The sequence below is a fragment of the Bos javanicus genome, chromosome 4 (assembly GCF_032452875.1).
Source record: "Bos javanicus breed banteng chromosome 4, ARS-OSU_banteng_1.0, whole genome shotgun sequence".
NCBI lineage: Eukaryota > Metazoa > Chordata > Mammalia > Artiodactyla > Bovidae > Bos > Bos javanicus.
Window position 1 is genome coordinate 34127520 of NC_083871.1, and position 12344 is coordinate 34139863.

A 12344-nucleotide genomic window follows, 5' to 3' on the forward strand; every position below is an offset into this window, starting at 1 on the left:
AACAGAGATCATTCTGTCATTTTTGAGATTGCACCCAAGTACTGTATTTCACACTCTTTTGTTGACTATGAGGGCTACTCCATTTCTTCTAAGGGATTCTTGCCCACAGTAGTAGATATAATGGTCATCTGGGTTAAATTCACCCATTCCAGTCCCTTTTAGTTCACTGATTCCTAAAATGTTGATATTGTCTCTTGCCATCTTCTGTTTGACCACTTCCAATTTACCTTCATTCATGGACCTAACATTCCAGATTCCTATGCAGTATTGTTTACAGCATCGGACTTCCATCACCAGTCACATCCACAATTGGGTTTTATTTTTGCTTTGACTCCATCTCTTCATTCTTTCTGGAGTTATTTCTCCACTGTTCTCCAGTAGCATATTGGGCACCTGGCGACCTGGGGAATTCATCTTTCAGTGCCCTATCTTTTTGCCTTTTCATACTGTTCATGGGGCTTTCAAGGCAAGAATACTGAAGTTGTTTGCCATTCCCTTCTCCAGTGGACCACGTTTTGTTAGTACTCTCCAACATGATCCGTGAGTCTTGGGTGGCCCTACATGGTGTGGCTCATGGTTTCATTGAATTAGACAAGGCTGTGGTTCCATGTGATCAGTTTGATTAGTTTTTTGTGGTTGTGGTTTTCATTCTGTGTACCCTCTGAAGGATAAGGATACAGGGCTTATGGCAGCTTACTGATGGGAGAGACTAACTGAGGGGGAAACTGGGTCTTGTTCTGATGGGTGGGGCCATGCTTAGTAAATCTTTAATCCAATTTTCTGTTGATGGGTGGGGCTGTGTTGTCTCCCTGTTGTTTGACCTGAGGCCAAACTATGGTGGAGGTAATGAAGATAATGGGGGCCTCCTTCAGTAGGTCCCATGCATGTGCTGCTGCACTCAGTGCCCCCAACCCTGCACCAGGCCATCACTGACCCATGCTTCTGCCGGAGACTGCTGGACACTCACGGGGAAGTCTGGGTCAGTCTCTTGTGGGATCACTGCTCCTTTCTCCTGGGTCCTGGTGTGCACAAGGTTTTGTTTGTTCCCTCCAAGAATCTGTTTTCGCAGACCTGTGTAAGCTCTGGTGCTTCTATGATGGCATTAATGGTGACCTTCTCCAAGAGGGCTAATGCCATTCCCAGGTCTGCTGCACCCAGAACCCCTGCTCCTGAAGCAGGTCACTGCTGACCCATACCACCCATACCTCTGCAGGAGACACTCAAACACAGTTCTGGCTCAGTCTCTGTGGAGTCTCTGAGTCCTGGTGCACACATGGTTTTGTTTGTGCCCTCCAAGAGTCTGTTTCGCCAGTCCTGTGTAAGTTCCTGCAGCTCTGTGATGGGGTTAATGGTGACCTCCTCCAAGAAGGCTTATGCCATACCCAGGTCTGCTGCACCCAGAGCCTCTGCCTCTGTGGCAGGCCACTGCTGACTTGTACCTCCACAGGAGACACTCAAACACTCAAAGGCAGATCTCAAAGGCAGGTCTGGCTCAATCTCTTAGGACTTTTCTGGTGCACACAAGGTTTTGTTTGAGCCCTCTGAGCATCTCTGGTGGGTATGGGGTTTGGTTCTAAATGTGATTTCATCCCTCTTGCTGTCTTGCTGGGGCTTCTCCTTTGCCCTTGGGAGTGGGGTATATTTTTTTGGTGGGATCCAACATTCTCCTGTTGACAGTTGCTCAGCAGTGAATTGTAATTTTGGAGTTCTCGCAGGAGAAGATGAGCGCACATCCTTCTACTCTGCCATCTTACTATGGAATCTCATACACTGATTATATACTTCTATCAAATCTGAATCTCTTAACTGTTCACTATACTTCATTGTTCAATTCAGTATTCATCCCAGCTCTCTACAAACAGTAAATACATTTGTGATGTTGAATTAATGGTATATAAAAGACCTGGGTTGAGCTTACTATTAATATTTCTTGTTCACTTCTGGTAGCAGAAGCAAGGACATGCTGATTTGTTGCTGTTGGGCCCTCCCCCTATGCTCTGTCTCCTGTTTCCACACAGGGTGACACAGGGTCCTCCCTCCATGCTCTGTCTCCCATTACCACTTAGGGGTGATATAATGCCCTCCCTTCATGCTCTTTCTTCCATTACCACACAGGGGTGGTACAGGGCCCTCCCTCCATGCTGTGTCTCCCGTTACCACACAGGGGTGGCCTACACATCAGAATGCTTTCCATGCAAGCCTGGCACCTTTAGCGACAAACCAGGTTCGTTCATCTGCCAAGTGTGTCCCAGAAACACCTATTCTGAGAAGGGAGCCAAAGAATGCATCAGGTGTGATGAGGACTCGCAATTTTCAGGTAAGATGAGTCTCCCGTTTATACTCTTTGATCTTTTTTGCTAAATTTATGTTTGTGGACAGTATATAGTCATAAGCCAGAAATCACACATACAATGTGATGAAAACAGTGGGCCAGAAACCAAAGTCCTGAAATGAATTCATACTTAGTGGATAAAATAGGACTTCTAATTACCTCTTTCTGCAGAACTTTTCTTTTTGTCCGTAATGTTTTCTGTTCCACAACCCCCAGGTAGCTGTTTTGTATATGTTTATACTTGCCTAAAAAAAATAGTATTGTACTTTTAGATGATTCGTTGGCATGGAGATGTACTTAGAAACTTAATTTGTTCCAGATTTACAACATGCAGTGATAATGAAGGAAATCTAATGTTTTCTTAGAAAGCTATGATATGCTTCTTGTGTACCTTGGAAACATTTTATTGCTCTAGGAAAAAAAATAAATAAATAAAAATCCAGGCCTTCATTTGCTCTAGGCCTAACTAGTTCTTGGAGAAGGCAATGGCACCCCACTCCAGTACTCTTGCCTGGAAAATCCCATGGATGGAGGAGCCTGGTAGGCTGTAGTCCATGGGGTCTCGAATAGTCGGATATGACTGAGCGACTTCACTTTCACTTTTCACTTTCATGCATTGGAGAAGGAAATGGCACCCCACTCCAGTGTTCTTGCCTGGAGAATCCCAGGGATGGAGGCGCCTGGTGAGCTGCCATCTATGGGGTTGCACAGAGTCGGACACGACTGAAGCGGCTTAGCAGCAGCAGTAGGAGTAACTAGTTCTACCTAAATTCTTCTGGCAATATTATTTTTACTTTTCACTTGTCTGCTTTTTGTTTGTTTGCTTGTTTTCATGTTTGCCTTTTTCGTAGAGTCACAACATAAATGACTCATTTCTGAAATGCATTCTTGTGTTGCAGAAGAAGGATCCAGCGAGTGTATGGAGCGCCCTCCCTGTACCTCAAAAGACTATTTCCAGATCCACACTCCATGTGATGAGGAAGGAAAGGTACAGGCTATGTTCAGTCATCTACATCCCTCATTTATCCATCCCTTTTCCTATTTTGAACAGACTACAGTTTGTTCCTTAGACAGTTAAATGAGCAGATATATAGCACGTGTGTTTAAGTAGCACAGAGGAAATTTAAGAATTTAGACTCCTAAGCCCACCTTTCTGGCTCTGATTTTCATATCTACTGCTTATTAGGTCTTCCCTGTAGGTAGCTCAACCAGTAAAAATCTGCATGCGATGCAGGAGACCAGGGTTTGATCCCTGGGCTGGGAAGTTCCTCTAGAGAAGCAATCCACTCCCAGTATTCTTTCCTGGGAGAGAATTCCACGGACAGAGAAGCCTGGCAGGGTGACATGGGATCCACTGTGTTGCAAAGAGTCAGACATGACAGCAACTAACACACACTGCTTATTAGTGCTGTGTTGTGTGCTTGAAGTCTCAAGAGTTTTTCATCTGTACAATGGGAATAGTATCAGTACTTACTTCATAGGGCTGCCAGGAAAATACATGAGATACTCCATTTAAGATTCCCTAACACAGGGCCTGGTGCATAGTGAGTGCTCAGTCAGTTAGTGCTATTGTAAACAGTTAAAATTTTTCAGGAATATTAGTATCAGGAGAGCACAGCCTTAAAATGTGTTCTGTGACTCACAGAATGAAGATAATGTTTAACTTCTCTTCAATTATTTGGTTACTCAGTAGGTTCAGTCAATAAAAGCCATGCAGCCATAGGCTGATGCAGTTATGGCAGATTGTTGTGTAATTGCATTTAGAAAATGCAAATTAATTACCATATAAATGGCATTTAGCCAGAGGAAGGATACAAACCTGAACTCTGCAGTTGACCAGCCATTGTCTTAATTAAAAAGTTAGCCTACCAGTCTATGTTAGCAGGAGAACCTGGGATTAAGGTGGCTGTGATGCAGCATTCTTTGTGTGTGTTTGCGTCTTTGAAATAATGACGTTGATTTTTGTCCTTAGGTTCTCATCTATAATTTTTATATTTATATAATTGTTCATCTTACCCTTAGTCCTTAAGCTTTTTAAATTTACTTCCCAATACTTAACACAAAGTATATTCTTATATTTACAGTATAACAAGTACTTAGAATAGGTCAAAGGAAGGACAGTTTAAATTATGGACATTTTCATTTAGAAGTGCATCTGTGAATTTCAATCAGAAGAGTAACGTTAACAGCTTTTAAAGAGCAAGGATTTATGAAGTATGATGTTGAATGTATGTTAATGGCCAAGTAAGAGCCATTTCTATTTAGAAAATATATGCAGAGAGCCATTACATGCTAAGTCACTTCAGTCGTGTCTGACTCTTTGTGACCCTATGGACTGTAGCCCACCAGGCTCCTCTATCCATGGGGGTTCTCCAGGCAAGAATACTGGAGTGGGTTTCTGTGCCTTCCTCCATTAAGGTGGGTTGAAAGTAATTTGGAATCATGTTTCTTTAGCTAAACTTTTCTTGGCTGAACTTTCTTTTATATTAAGTAAGGCAAATTAAATTTATGTTTTCAGTTCCGTTCAGTCTGTCATGTCTGACTCCTTGCTACCCTATGGACTGCAGCAGGCCAGGTTTTCCTGTCTATCACCAACTCCCAGAGCTTACTCAAACTCATGTCCACTGAGTCAGTGATGCCATCCAACCGTCTCATCCTCTGTCATCCCCTTCTCCTCCTGCCTTCAATCTTTCCCAGCATCAGGGTCTTTTCCAATGAGTCGGTTCTTTGCATCAGTTGGCCAAAGTATTGGAGTTTCAGCTTCAGCATCGTTCCAATGAATATTCAGGCCTGATTTCCTTTAGGATTGACTGTTTTGATCTCCTTGTTGTCCAAGGGACTCTCAAGAGTCTTCTTCAACACCACAGTTTAAAAGCATCAATTCTTCAGCACTCAGCTTTCTTCATAGTCCAGCTCTCACATCCATACATTATTACTGGAAAAGCCATAGCTTTGACTAGATGGACCTTTGTCGGCAAAGTAACGTCTTTGCTTTTTAATATGCTGTCTAGGTTGGTCATAGCTTTTCTTCCAAGGTGCAAGCGTCTTTTAATTTCATGGCTGCAGTCACCATCTGCAGTGATTTTGGGACCCAAGAATATAAAGTCTGTCACTGTTTCCATTGTTTCCCCATCTATTTGCCATAAAGTGATGGGACCAGATGCCATGATCTTACTTTTCTGAATGTTGAGTTTTAAGCCAACTTTTTCAATCTCCTCTTTCACTTTCATCAAGAGGCTCTTTAGTTCTTCTTCACTTTCTGCCCATAAGGGTGGTGTCATCTGCATATCAGAGGTTACTGATATTTCTCCCAGCAATCTTGATTCCAGCTTGTGCTTTATTCAGCCTCGCATTTTGCATGATGTACTCTGCATATAAGTTAAATGAGCAGGGTAATAATACTGCTTTGACATGTTCCTTTCCCGATTTGGAACCAGTCTGTTGTTCCATGTCCAGTTCTAACTGTTGCTTCTTGACCTGCATACAGATTTCTCAGGAGGCAGATCAGGTGGTCTGGTATTCCCATCTCTTTAAGAATTTTCCACAGTTTTTTGTGATCCACACAGTGAAAGGCGTTGGGGTAATCAATAAAGCTGAAGTAGATGTTTTTCTGGAAGTCTCTTGCTTTTTTGATGATCCAACAGTTGTTGGCAATTTGATCTCTGGTCGCTCTGCCTTTTCTGAATCAAGCTTGAACATCTGGAAGTTCCTAGTTCATGTACGGTTGAAGCCTGGCTTGGAGAATTTTGAGCATTACTTTGCTCGCTTGTGAGATGAGTGCAGTTGTGTGGTGGTTTGAACATTGTTTGGCTTTTGAATGAAAACTGATCTTTTCCAGTCCTGTGGCCACTGCTGAGTTTTCCAAATTTGCTGGCATATTGAGTGCAGCACTTTCACAGTATCATCTTTTTGGATTTCGAATAGCTCAACTGGAATTCTATCACCTCCACTAGCTTTGTTTGTAGTGATGCTTCCTAAGGCCCACTTGACTTTGCATTCCAGGATGTCTGGCTCTAGGTAAATGATCACACCATCGTGTGATCACATCACTTCACTTCACTTCACATCACATCACTTCACTTTTCATCACTTCATTATCTGGGTCATGAAGATCTTTTTTGTATAGTTCTATGTATTCTTGCCACCTCTTCTTAATATTTTCAGCTTCGGTTAGTCCATATCATTTCTGTCCTTTATTGTGCTCATCTTTGCATGAAGTTTTCCCTTAGTGTCTCTAATTTTCTTGAAGAGGTCTCTACTCTTTCCCATTTTATTGTTTTCCTCTATTTCTTTGAAATGATTACTGAGGAAGGCTTTCTTATCTCTCCATGCTATTCTTTGGTACTCTAGTCTTTAATTAAACTGTGAAGAAGGCTGAGCACTGAAGAATTGATGCTATTGAACTGTGGTGCTGGAGAAGATATTGAGAGTCCCCTGAACTGCCTGGAGATCAAACCAGTCAGTCCTAAAGGAAATCAACCCTGAATATTCATTGGAAGAACTGATGCTGAAGCTGAATCTCCAATATTTTGGCCTTGAGAAACCTATATGCAGGTCAGGAAGCAACAGTTAGAACTGGACATGGAACAAGACTGCTTCCAAATAGGAAAAGGAGTACGTCAAGGCTGTATACTGTCACCCTGCTTATTTAACCTATATGCAGAGTACATTGTGAGAAACTCTGGGCTGGAAGAAGCACAAGCTGGAATCAAGACTGCCGGGAGAAATATCAATAACCTCAGAAATGCAGATGATACCACCCTTATGGCAGAAGCTGAAGAGGAACTAAAAAGCCTCTGGATAAAAGTGAAAGAGGAGAGTGAAAAAGTTGGCTTAAAGCTCAACATTCAGAAAACAAAGATCATGGCATCTGGTCCCATTGCTTCATGGGAAATAGATGGGGAAACAGTGGAAACAGTGTCAGACTTTATTTTTTGGGGCTCCAAAATCACTGCAGATGGTGACTGCAGCCATGAAATTAAAAGAGGCTTACTCCTTGGAAGAAAAGTTATGACCAACCTAGATAGCATATTCAAAAGCAGAGACATTACTTTACCAACAAAGGTCCGTCTAGTCAAGGCTATAGTTTTTCCTGTGGTCATGTATGGATGTGAGAGTTGGACTGTGAAGAAGGTTAAGCACCGAAGAATTGATGCTTTTGAACTGTGGTGTTGGAGAAGACTCTTGAGAGTCCCTTGGACTGCAAGGAGATCCAACCAGTCCATCCTAAAGGAGACCAGCCCTGGGATTTCTTTGGAAGGAATGATGCTGAAGCTGAAACTCCAGTACTTTGGCCACCTCATGTGAAGAGTTGACTCATTGGAAAAGTCTCTTGCTGGGAGGTATTGGGGGCAAGAGGAGAAGGGGACGACGGAGGATGAGATGGCTGGATGGCATCACCGACTTGATGGACATGAGTTTGAGTGAACTCCAGGAGTTGGTGATGGACAGGGAGGCCTGGCGTGCTGCGATTCATGGGGTCGTAAAGAGTCAGACACGACCGAGTGACTGAACTGAACTGAACTGAATGTGAAGAGCTGACTCATTAGAAAAGACCCTGATGCTGAAAAAGATTGAAGGCAGGAGGAGAAGGGGATGACAGACAGATGGCTGTCTGCCAGATGGGTTTGGGTGGATTCCAGGAGTTGGTAATGGACAGGGAGGCCTGGTGTGCTGTGGTTCATGGGGTCACAAAGAGTCAGACATGACTGAGCGACTGAACTAAACTGAGCTCTGAACAATAATGAAAACATTCCTGAAGCGTAAATGAATAAGATCTAATATACAAATGTATCTTGTTTTTGATATAATAAAAATATTCAAAAATCATGTTTTTATTATGTCAGTGAGTAATGATGTCAGTGAATAGAATGATAAAATCTAGTTAGCCTGTGCTTAAAGAAGGTGTGCTGCAATTCATAGGGTCTCAAATACACAGACATGACTGAGCAACTGAACTGAACTGAAGTAAAGAAGTAGAGCCACATATTAAGTATAGATTGTACAGGGTGCACATACATGCATACACACACATATATGGGCACATGTGTACCTCCACAGGCATATTGTGTACACAGATACAGACAACTTACGCTCTTTTTGTGTTTTTGATATATAGCAAAACAGTGTACCAGCACTCCATAAACTCAGTGATTCTTTTTTAAAAATTTTAACTGGAGTATAGTTGATTTACAATCTTGAATTAGTTTCTGCTATATAGTAAAGTGAATCAGTTATACGTATACATATATTCACTCTATTCTTTTCCCACATAGGTCATTATGGAGTACTGAGTAGAATTCCCTGTGCCATACTGTAGGTCCTTATTAATTATCTCTTTTATATCACTGATTCTTTAAAAACTGATCTAAGTCTTTAAGAGAGAGGTTTCTAGCTTCAGAAGTGAACAAAAAGCAATGTGAACTTAATTAGATAACAGATATAGTGAAGACATGTCTATTATACACATCCATTTGAATATTTTCTGATTTTATTACAACATTTTCTTTTGTTCTGGTTTCATCTTTGTAAGAGTTATTTGTTCTTGCTTTGAGTAGCCTGGAAATTTGCTGGTGGCTTAATGATGTTTCCCAGGGCATTCATTGACTGTCTTTTGACTCTTATTGTCCTGTCATGTTCTTTTGGATCTTATTATCCCCTTGCTTGGAGAGCATCATCAAGGGAAATGGCTCTTAAGGTATACAGATTTTGAACATTATAATTCATACGACACAGGAATGTTCAAGTTTTTGAAACTTAGTTATTTGCTTGCTTCCTGCCTATCAGTTCAGTTCAGTCGCTCAGTCGTGTCCGACTCTTTGCAACTCCATGAACCGCAGCACACCAGGCCTCCCTGTCCATCACCAACTCCTGGAGTTTACCCAAACCCATGTCCACTGAGTCAGTGATGCCATCCAAACATCTCATCATCTGTCATCCCCTTCTCTTCCTGCCCTCAATCTTTCCCAGCATCAGAGTCTTACCCAATGAGTCAGCTCTTCGCATGAGGTGGCCAAAGTACTGGAGTTTCAGCTTCAACATCAGTCCTTCCAATGAACACCCAGGACTGATCTCCTTTAAGATGGACTGGTTGGATCTCCTTACAGTCCAAGGGACTCTCAAGAGTCTTCTCCAACACCACAGTTCAAAAGCATCAATTCTTCGGCACTCGGCTTTCTTTATAGTCCAACTCTCACATCCATATATGACTACTGGAAAAACCATAGCCCTGACTAGATGGACCTTTGTTGACAAAGTAATGTCTCTGCCTTTTAATATGCTGCCTGCCTATAGAGTACACTTTTAAGGAAAATTTTAATTGGTAACTGGAACCATTCTAATCCTGATTAATAGACTCATTCACATCATGAAAAATGTGGAGCGTCTACTCATTCACTCATTCATTCAGTGAATCTTTACTGAGCACTGGTTATATGCAGAGTGCTGAATGATGAGTGCAGAGCCAAGTAAGGACAGACAGAAGAAGATGCATGTCTCCATAGATTGCAGAGCAGTTGTTGTTCAGCTTTGGTGAACATCAGACTCCCCTGGAGGTTCCTGTCCCAGATTTTCTATTTCAGTAGATCCAGGGCATGGCCTGGAATGTACATTTTGAAGAAGTTCCCAGGTAATTCTGACTCTGCTGGTCGAAGATCTCAGCAATTTGGGCACATCTGGTCTAGACTTTAGAAAAAGAGATAATCTGTTATAGAAAATGAGTCACTATTTCTGATTATTATTAGTGCTATAGGAGAGAAGTCTGAGCTTTTGGGTGCTCTGACCAAATCAGGGAAGGCTTCAGAGCTATGTAAAACCTGGGTGAAATGTTTATAAAAAAAAATCTATAAAATCAAATGTTTTACATATAGTTCTTAAACTAGCCATATATCCACTAATCATATCATTTGGTCGACAGCTCTCTGTCTTATCCACAGGGAGATAATGAGAAGCTCTATCAAATATTTTGTTAATATTAAAAGATGCCCTCTCTTGAGGAATATTTGTCTGTTATCCAGTCAACTAGTTAACATTCTTTTGGGCTCAGATCTCAAGCACTGAATCTTTGCATGTGTTTAAACGAAGATCATGGCATCCAGTCCCATCACTTCATGGGAAATAGATGGGGAAACAGTGGAAACAGTGTCAGAATTTATTTTTTGGGCTCCAAAATCACTACAGACGGTGACTGCAGCCATGAAATTAAAAGACGCTTACTCCTTGGAAGGAAAGTTATGACCAACCTAGATAGCATATTCAAAAGCAGAGACATTACTTTGCCAACAAAGGTTCATCTAGTCAAGGCTATGGTTTTTCCTGTGGTCATGTATGGATGTGAGAGTTGGACAGTGAAGAAGGCTAAGCACCGAAGAATTGATGCTTTTGAACTGTGGTGTTGGAGAAGACTCTTGAGAGTCCCTTGGACTGCAAGGAGATCAGCCCTGGGATTTCTTTGGAAGGAATGATGCTAAAGCTGAAACTCCAGTACTTTGGCCACCTCATGTGAAGAGTTGACTCATTGGAAAAGACTCTGATGCTGGGAGGGATTGGGGGCAGGAGGAGAAGGGGACGACAGAGGATGAGATGGCTGGATGGCATCACTGACCCAATGGATGTGAGTCTGAGTGAACTCCGGGAGTTGGTGATGGACAGGGAGGCCTGGCGTGCTGCGATTCATAGGGTCGCAAAGAGTCGGACACGACTGAGCGACTGATCTGATCTGATATAGGTGTACCTCATGCAACATTTGTAAAATGTGGGTTCTAAGCAATCTTTAAAAAACAAAACACACATTAAAATTTCAAGTTCACTCACTGCTATGAAAGCACGCCTACTCTAGCGCTTGCTTATGTCATTAGTTGTATTCCAGTGTAACTCCCTACTCTCACCCCCACAATCTGGTCATGCTCAGCTCCATACCACGTCAGTTTGGCTTCTGTAGTTGGAGATGATTATGAAATTAATGTATTGAATTAAAAAAAATACTTTTCAGAATTTGAGTGGGAACAGGCAGGGCAGGAGTTCCTTGACTCATGTGACTGGGGAAGTTATCACAGAGCAAACAGTTTTACCAAGCCTTTCTTTTGCTTTTCTCACCAATATTCTTGGCTCAGTTTGATTTCCTTCTCAGAGCTTCTTTCTGTGGTGCCAGATACACTCTGATATCTCCATTCCAGCCACTGTCATCCTTAGAGAATTTGATTAAAGGAGAGCTGAACAAAGTTTCTGAAAATACTGGCCCTGCTTGAATTTCGAGCCCATCTCAGACCAGCCATTCAGTCCAGTAGTGTGAACTACTCTGGTTATACCGCTTAGTTCACCTGTTAATCTCTATGGCTGGGAAGGCTAGACCATGTGGCTCCCAGTTCCTTTCATCATCACACAAATTAGTTCCAAATGAGAAAGAGATACTGTCTGTTGGCACAATAAAATCAGAGTGATTCTGCATAAATTCCAGAATACATCACTCTTAAATAACGTAGATCTGGCAAGATTGTCTTGAAATCCTGGGAATTCCCACAGAATTTTGTACATACCTCTTTTGATGCTTATGTGATGGTCAACATTTGCAATACTTTGATATGTTTTTCAGTCGCTAAGTCATGTCCAACTCTTTGCAACCCCATGGACTGCAGCACTGCAGGCTTCCCTGTCCTCTACTATCTATCGGAGTTTGTTCAAGTTAATGTCCATTGAGTTGGTGATACTATCCAACCATCTCATCCTCTGCCGCTTTCTTCTCCTTTTGCCTTCAGTCTTTACCAGTATCAGGGTCTTTTCCAGTAAGTCGGCTCGTCCCATCAGGTGGCCAAAGTATTGGAGTTTCAGTATCAGTCCTTCCAAAATATTCAGAGTTGATTTTCTTTAGGATTGACCAGTGTGATCTCCTTGCAGTCCATGGCACTCTCTAGAGTCTTCTTTGATATGAGATCACTTTATTGCAAATGCTTGTAAAGATGACTGTTTCCTTCACCGAACTCTGCTTCCCATAGACAGAAACATGTTCTTAATTATT

At 42.0% G+C, this 12344-nt stretch overlaps 1 protein-coding gene across 8 annotated transcripts in view; it reads left to right on the forward strand.

The window, feature by feature from the left end:
• Positions 1-12344, forward strand: part of ELAPOR2 (endosome-lysosome associated apoptosis and autophagy regulator family member 2) — a 222447-nt gene that overhangs the window by 152756 nt on the left and 57347 nt on the right. For all 8 annotated transcript variants that reach the window (XM_061413755.1, XM_061413763.1, XM_061413762.1 and 5 more), the window contains 2 exons: positions 2165-2317; positions 3232-3320. In XM_061413755.1, coding sequence (XP_061269739.1) covers positions 2165-2317; positions 3232-3320 — 242 coding nt within the window. The remainder of the gene's footprint in view (positions 1-2164; positions 2318-3231; positions 3321-12344) is intronic.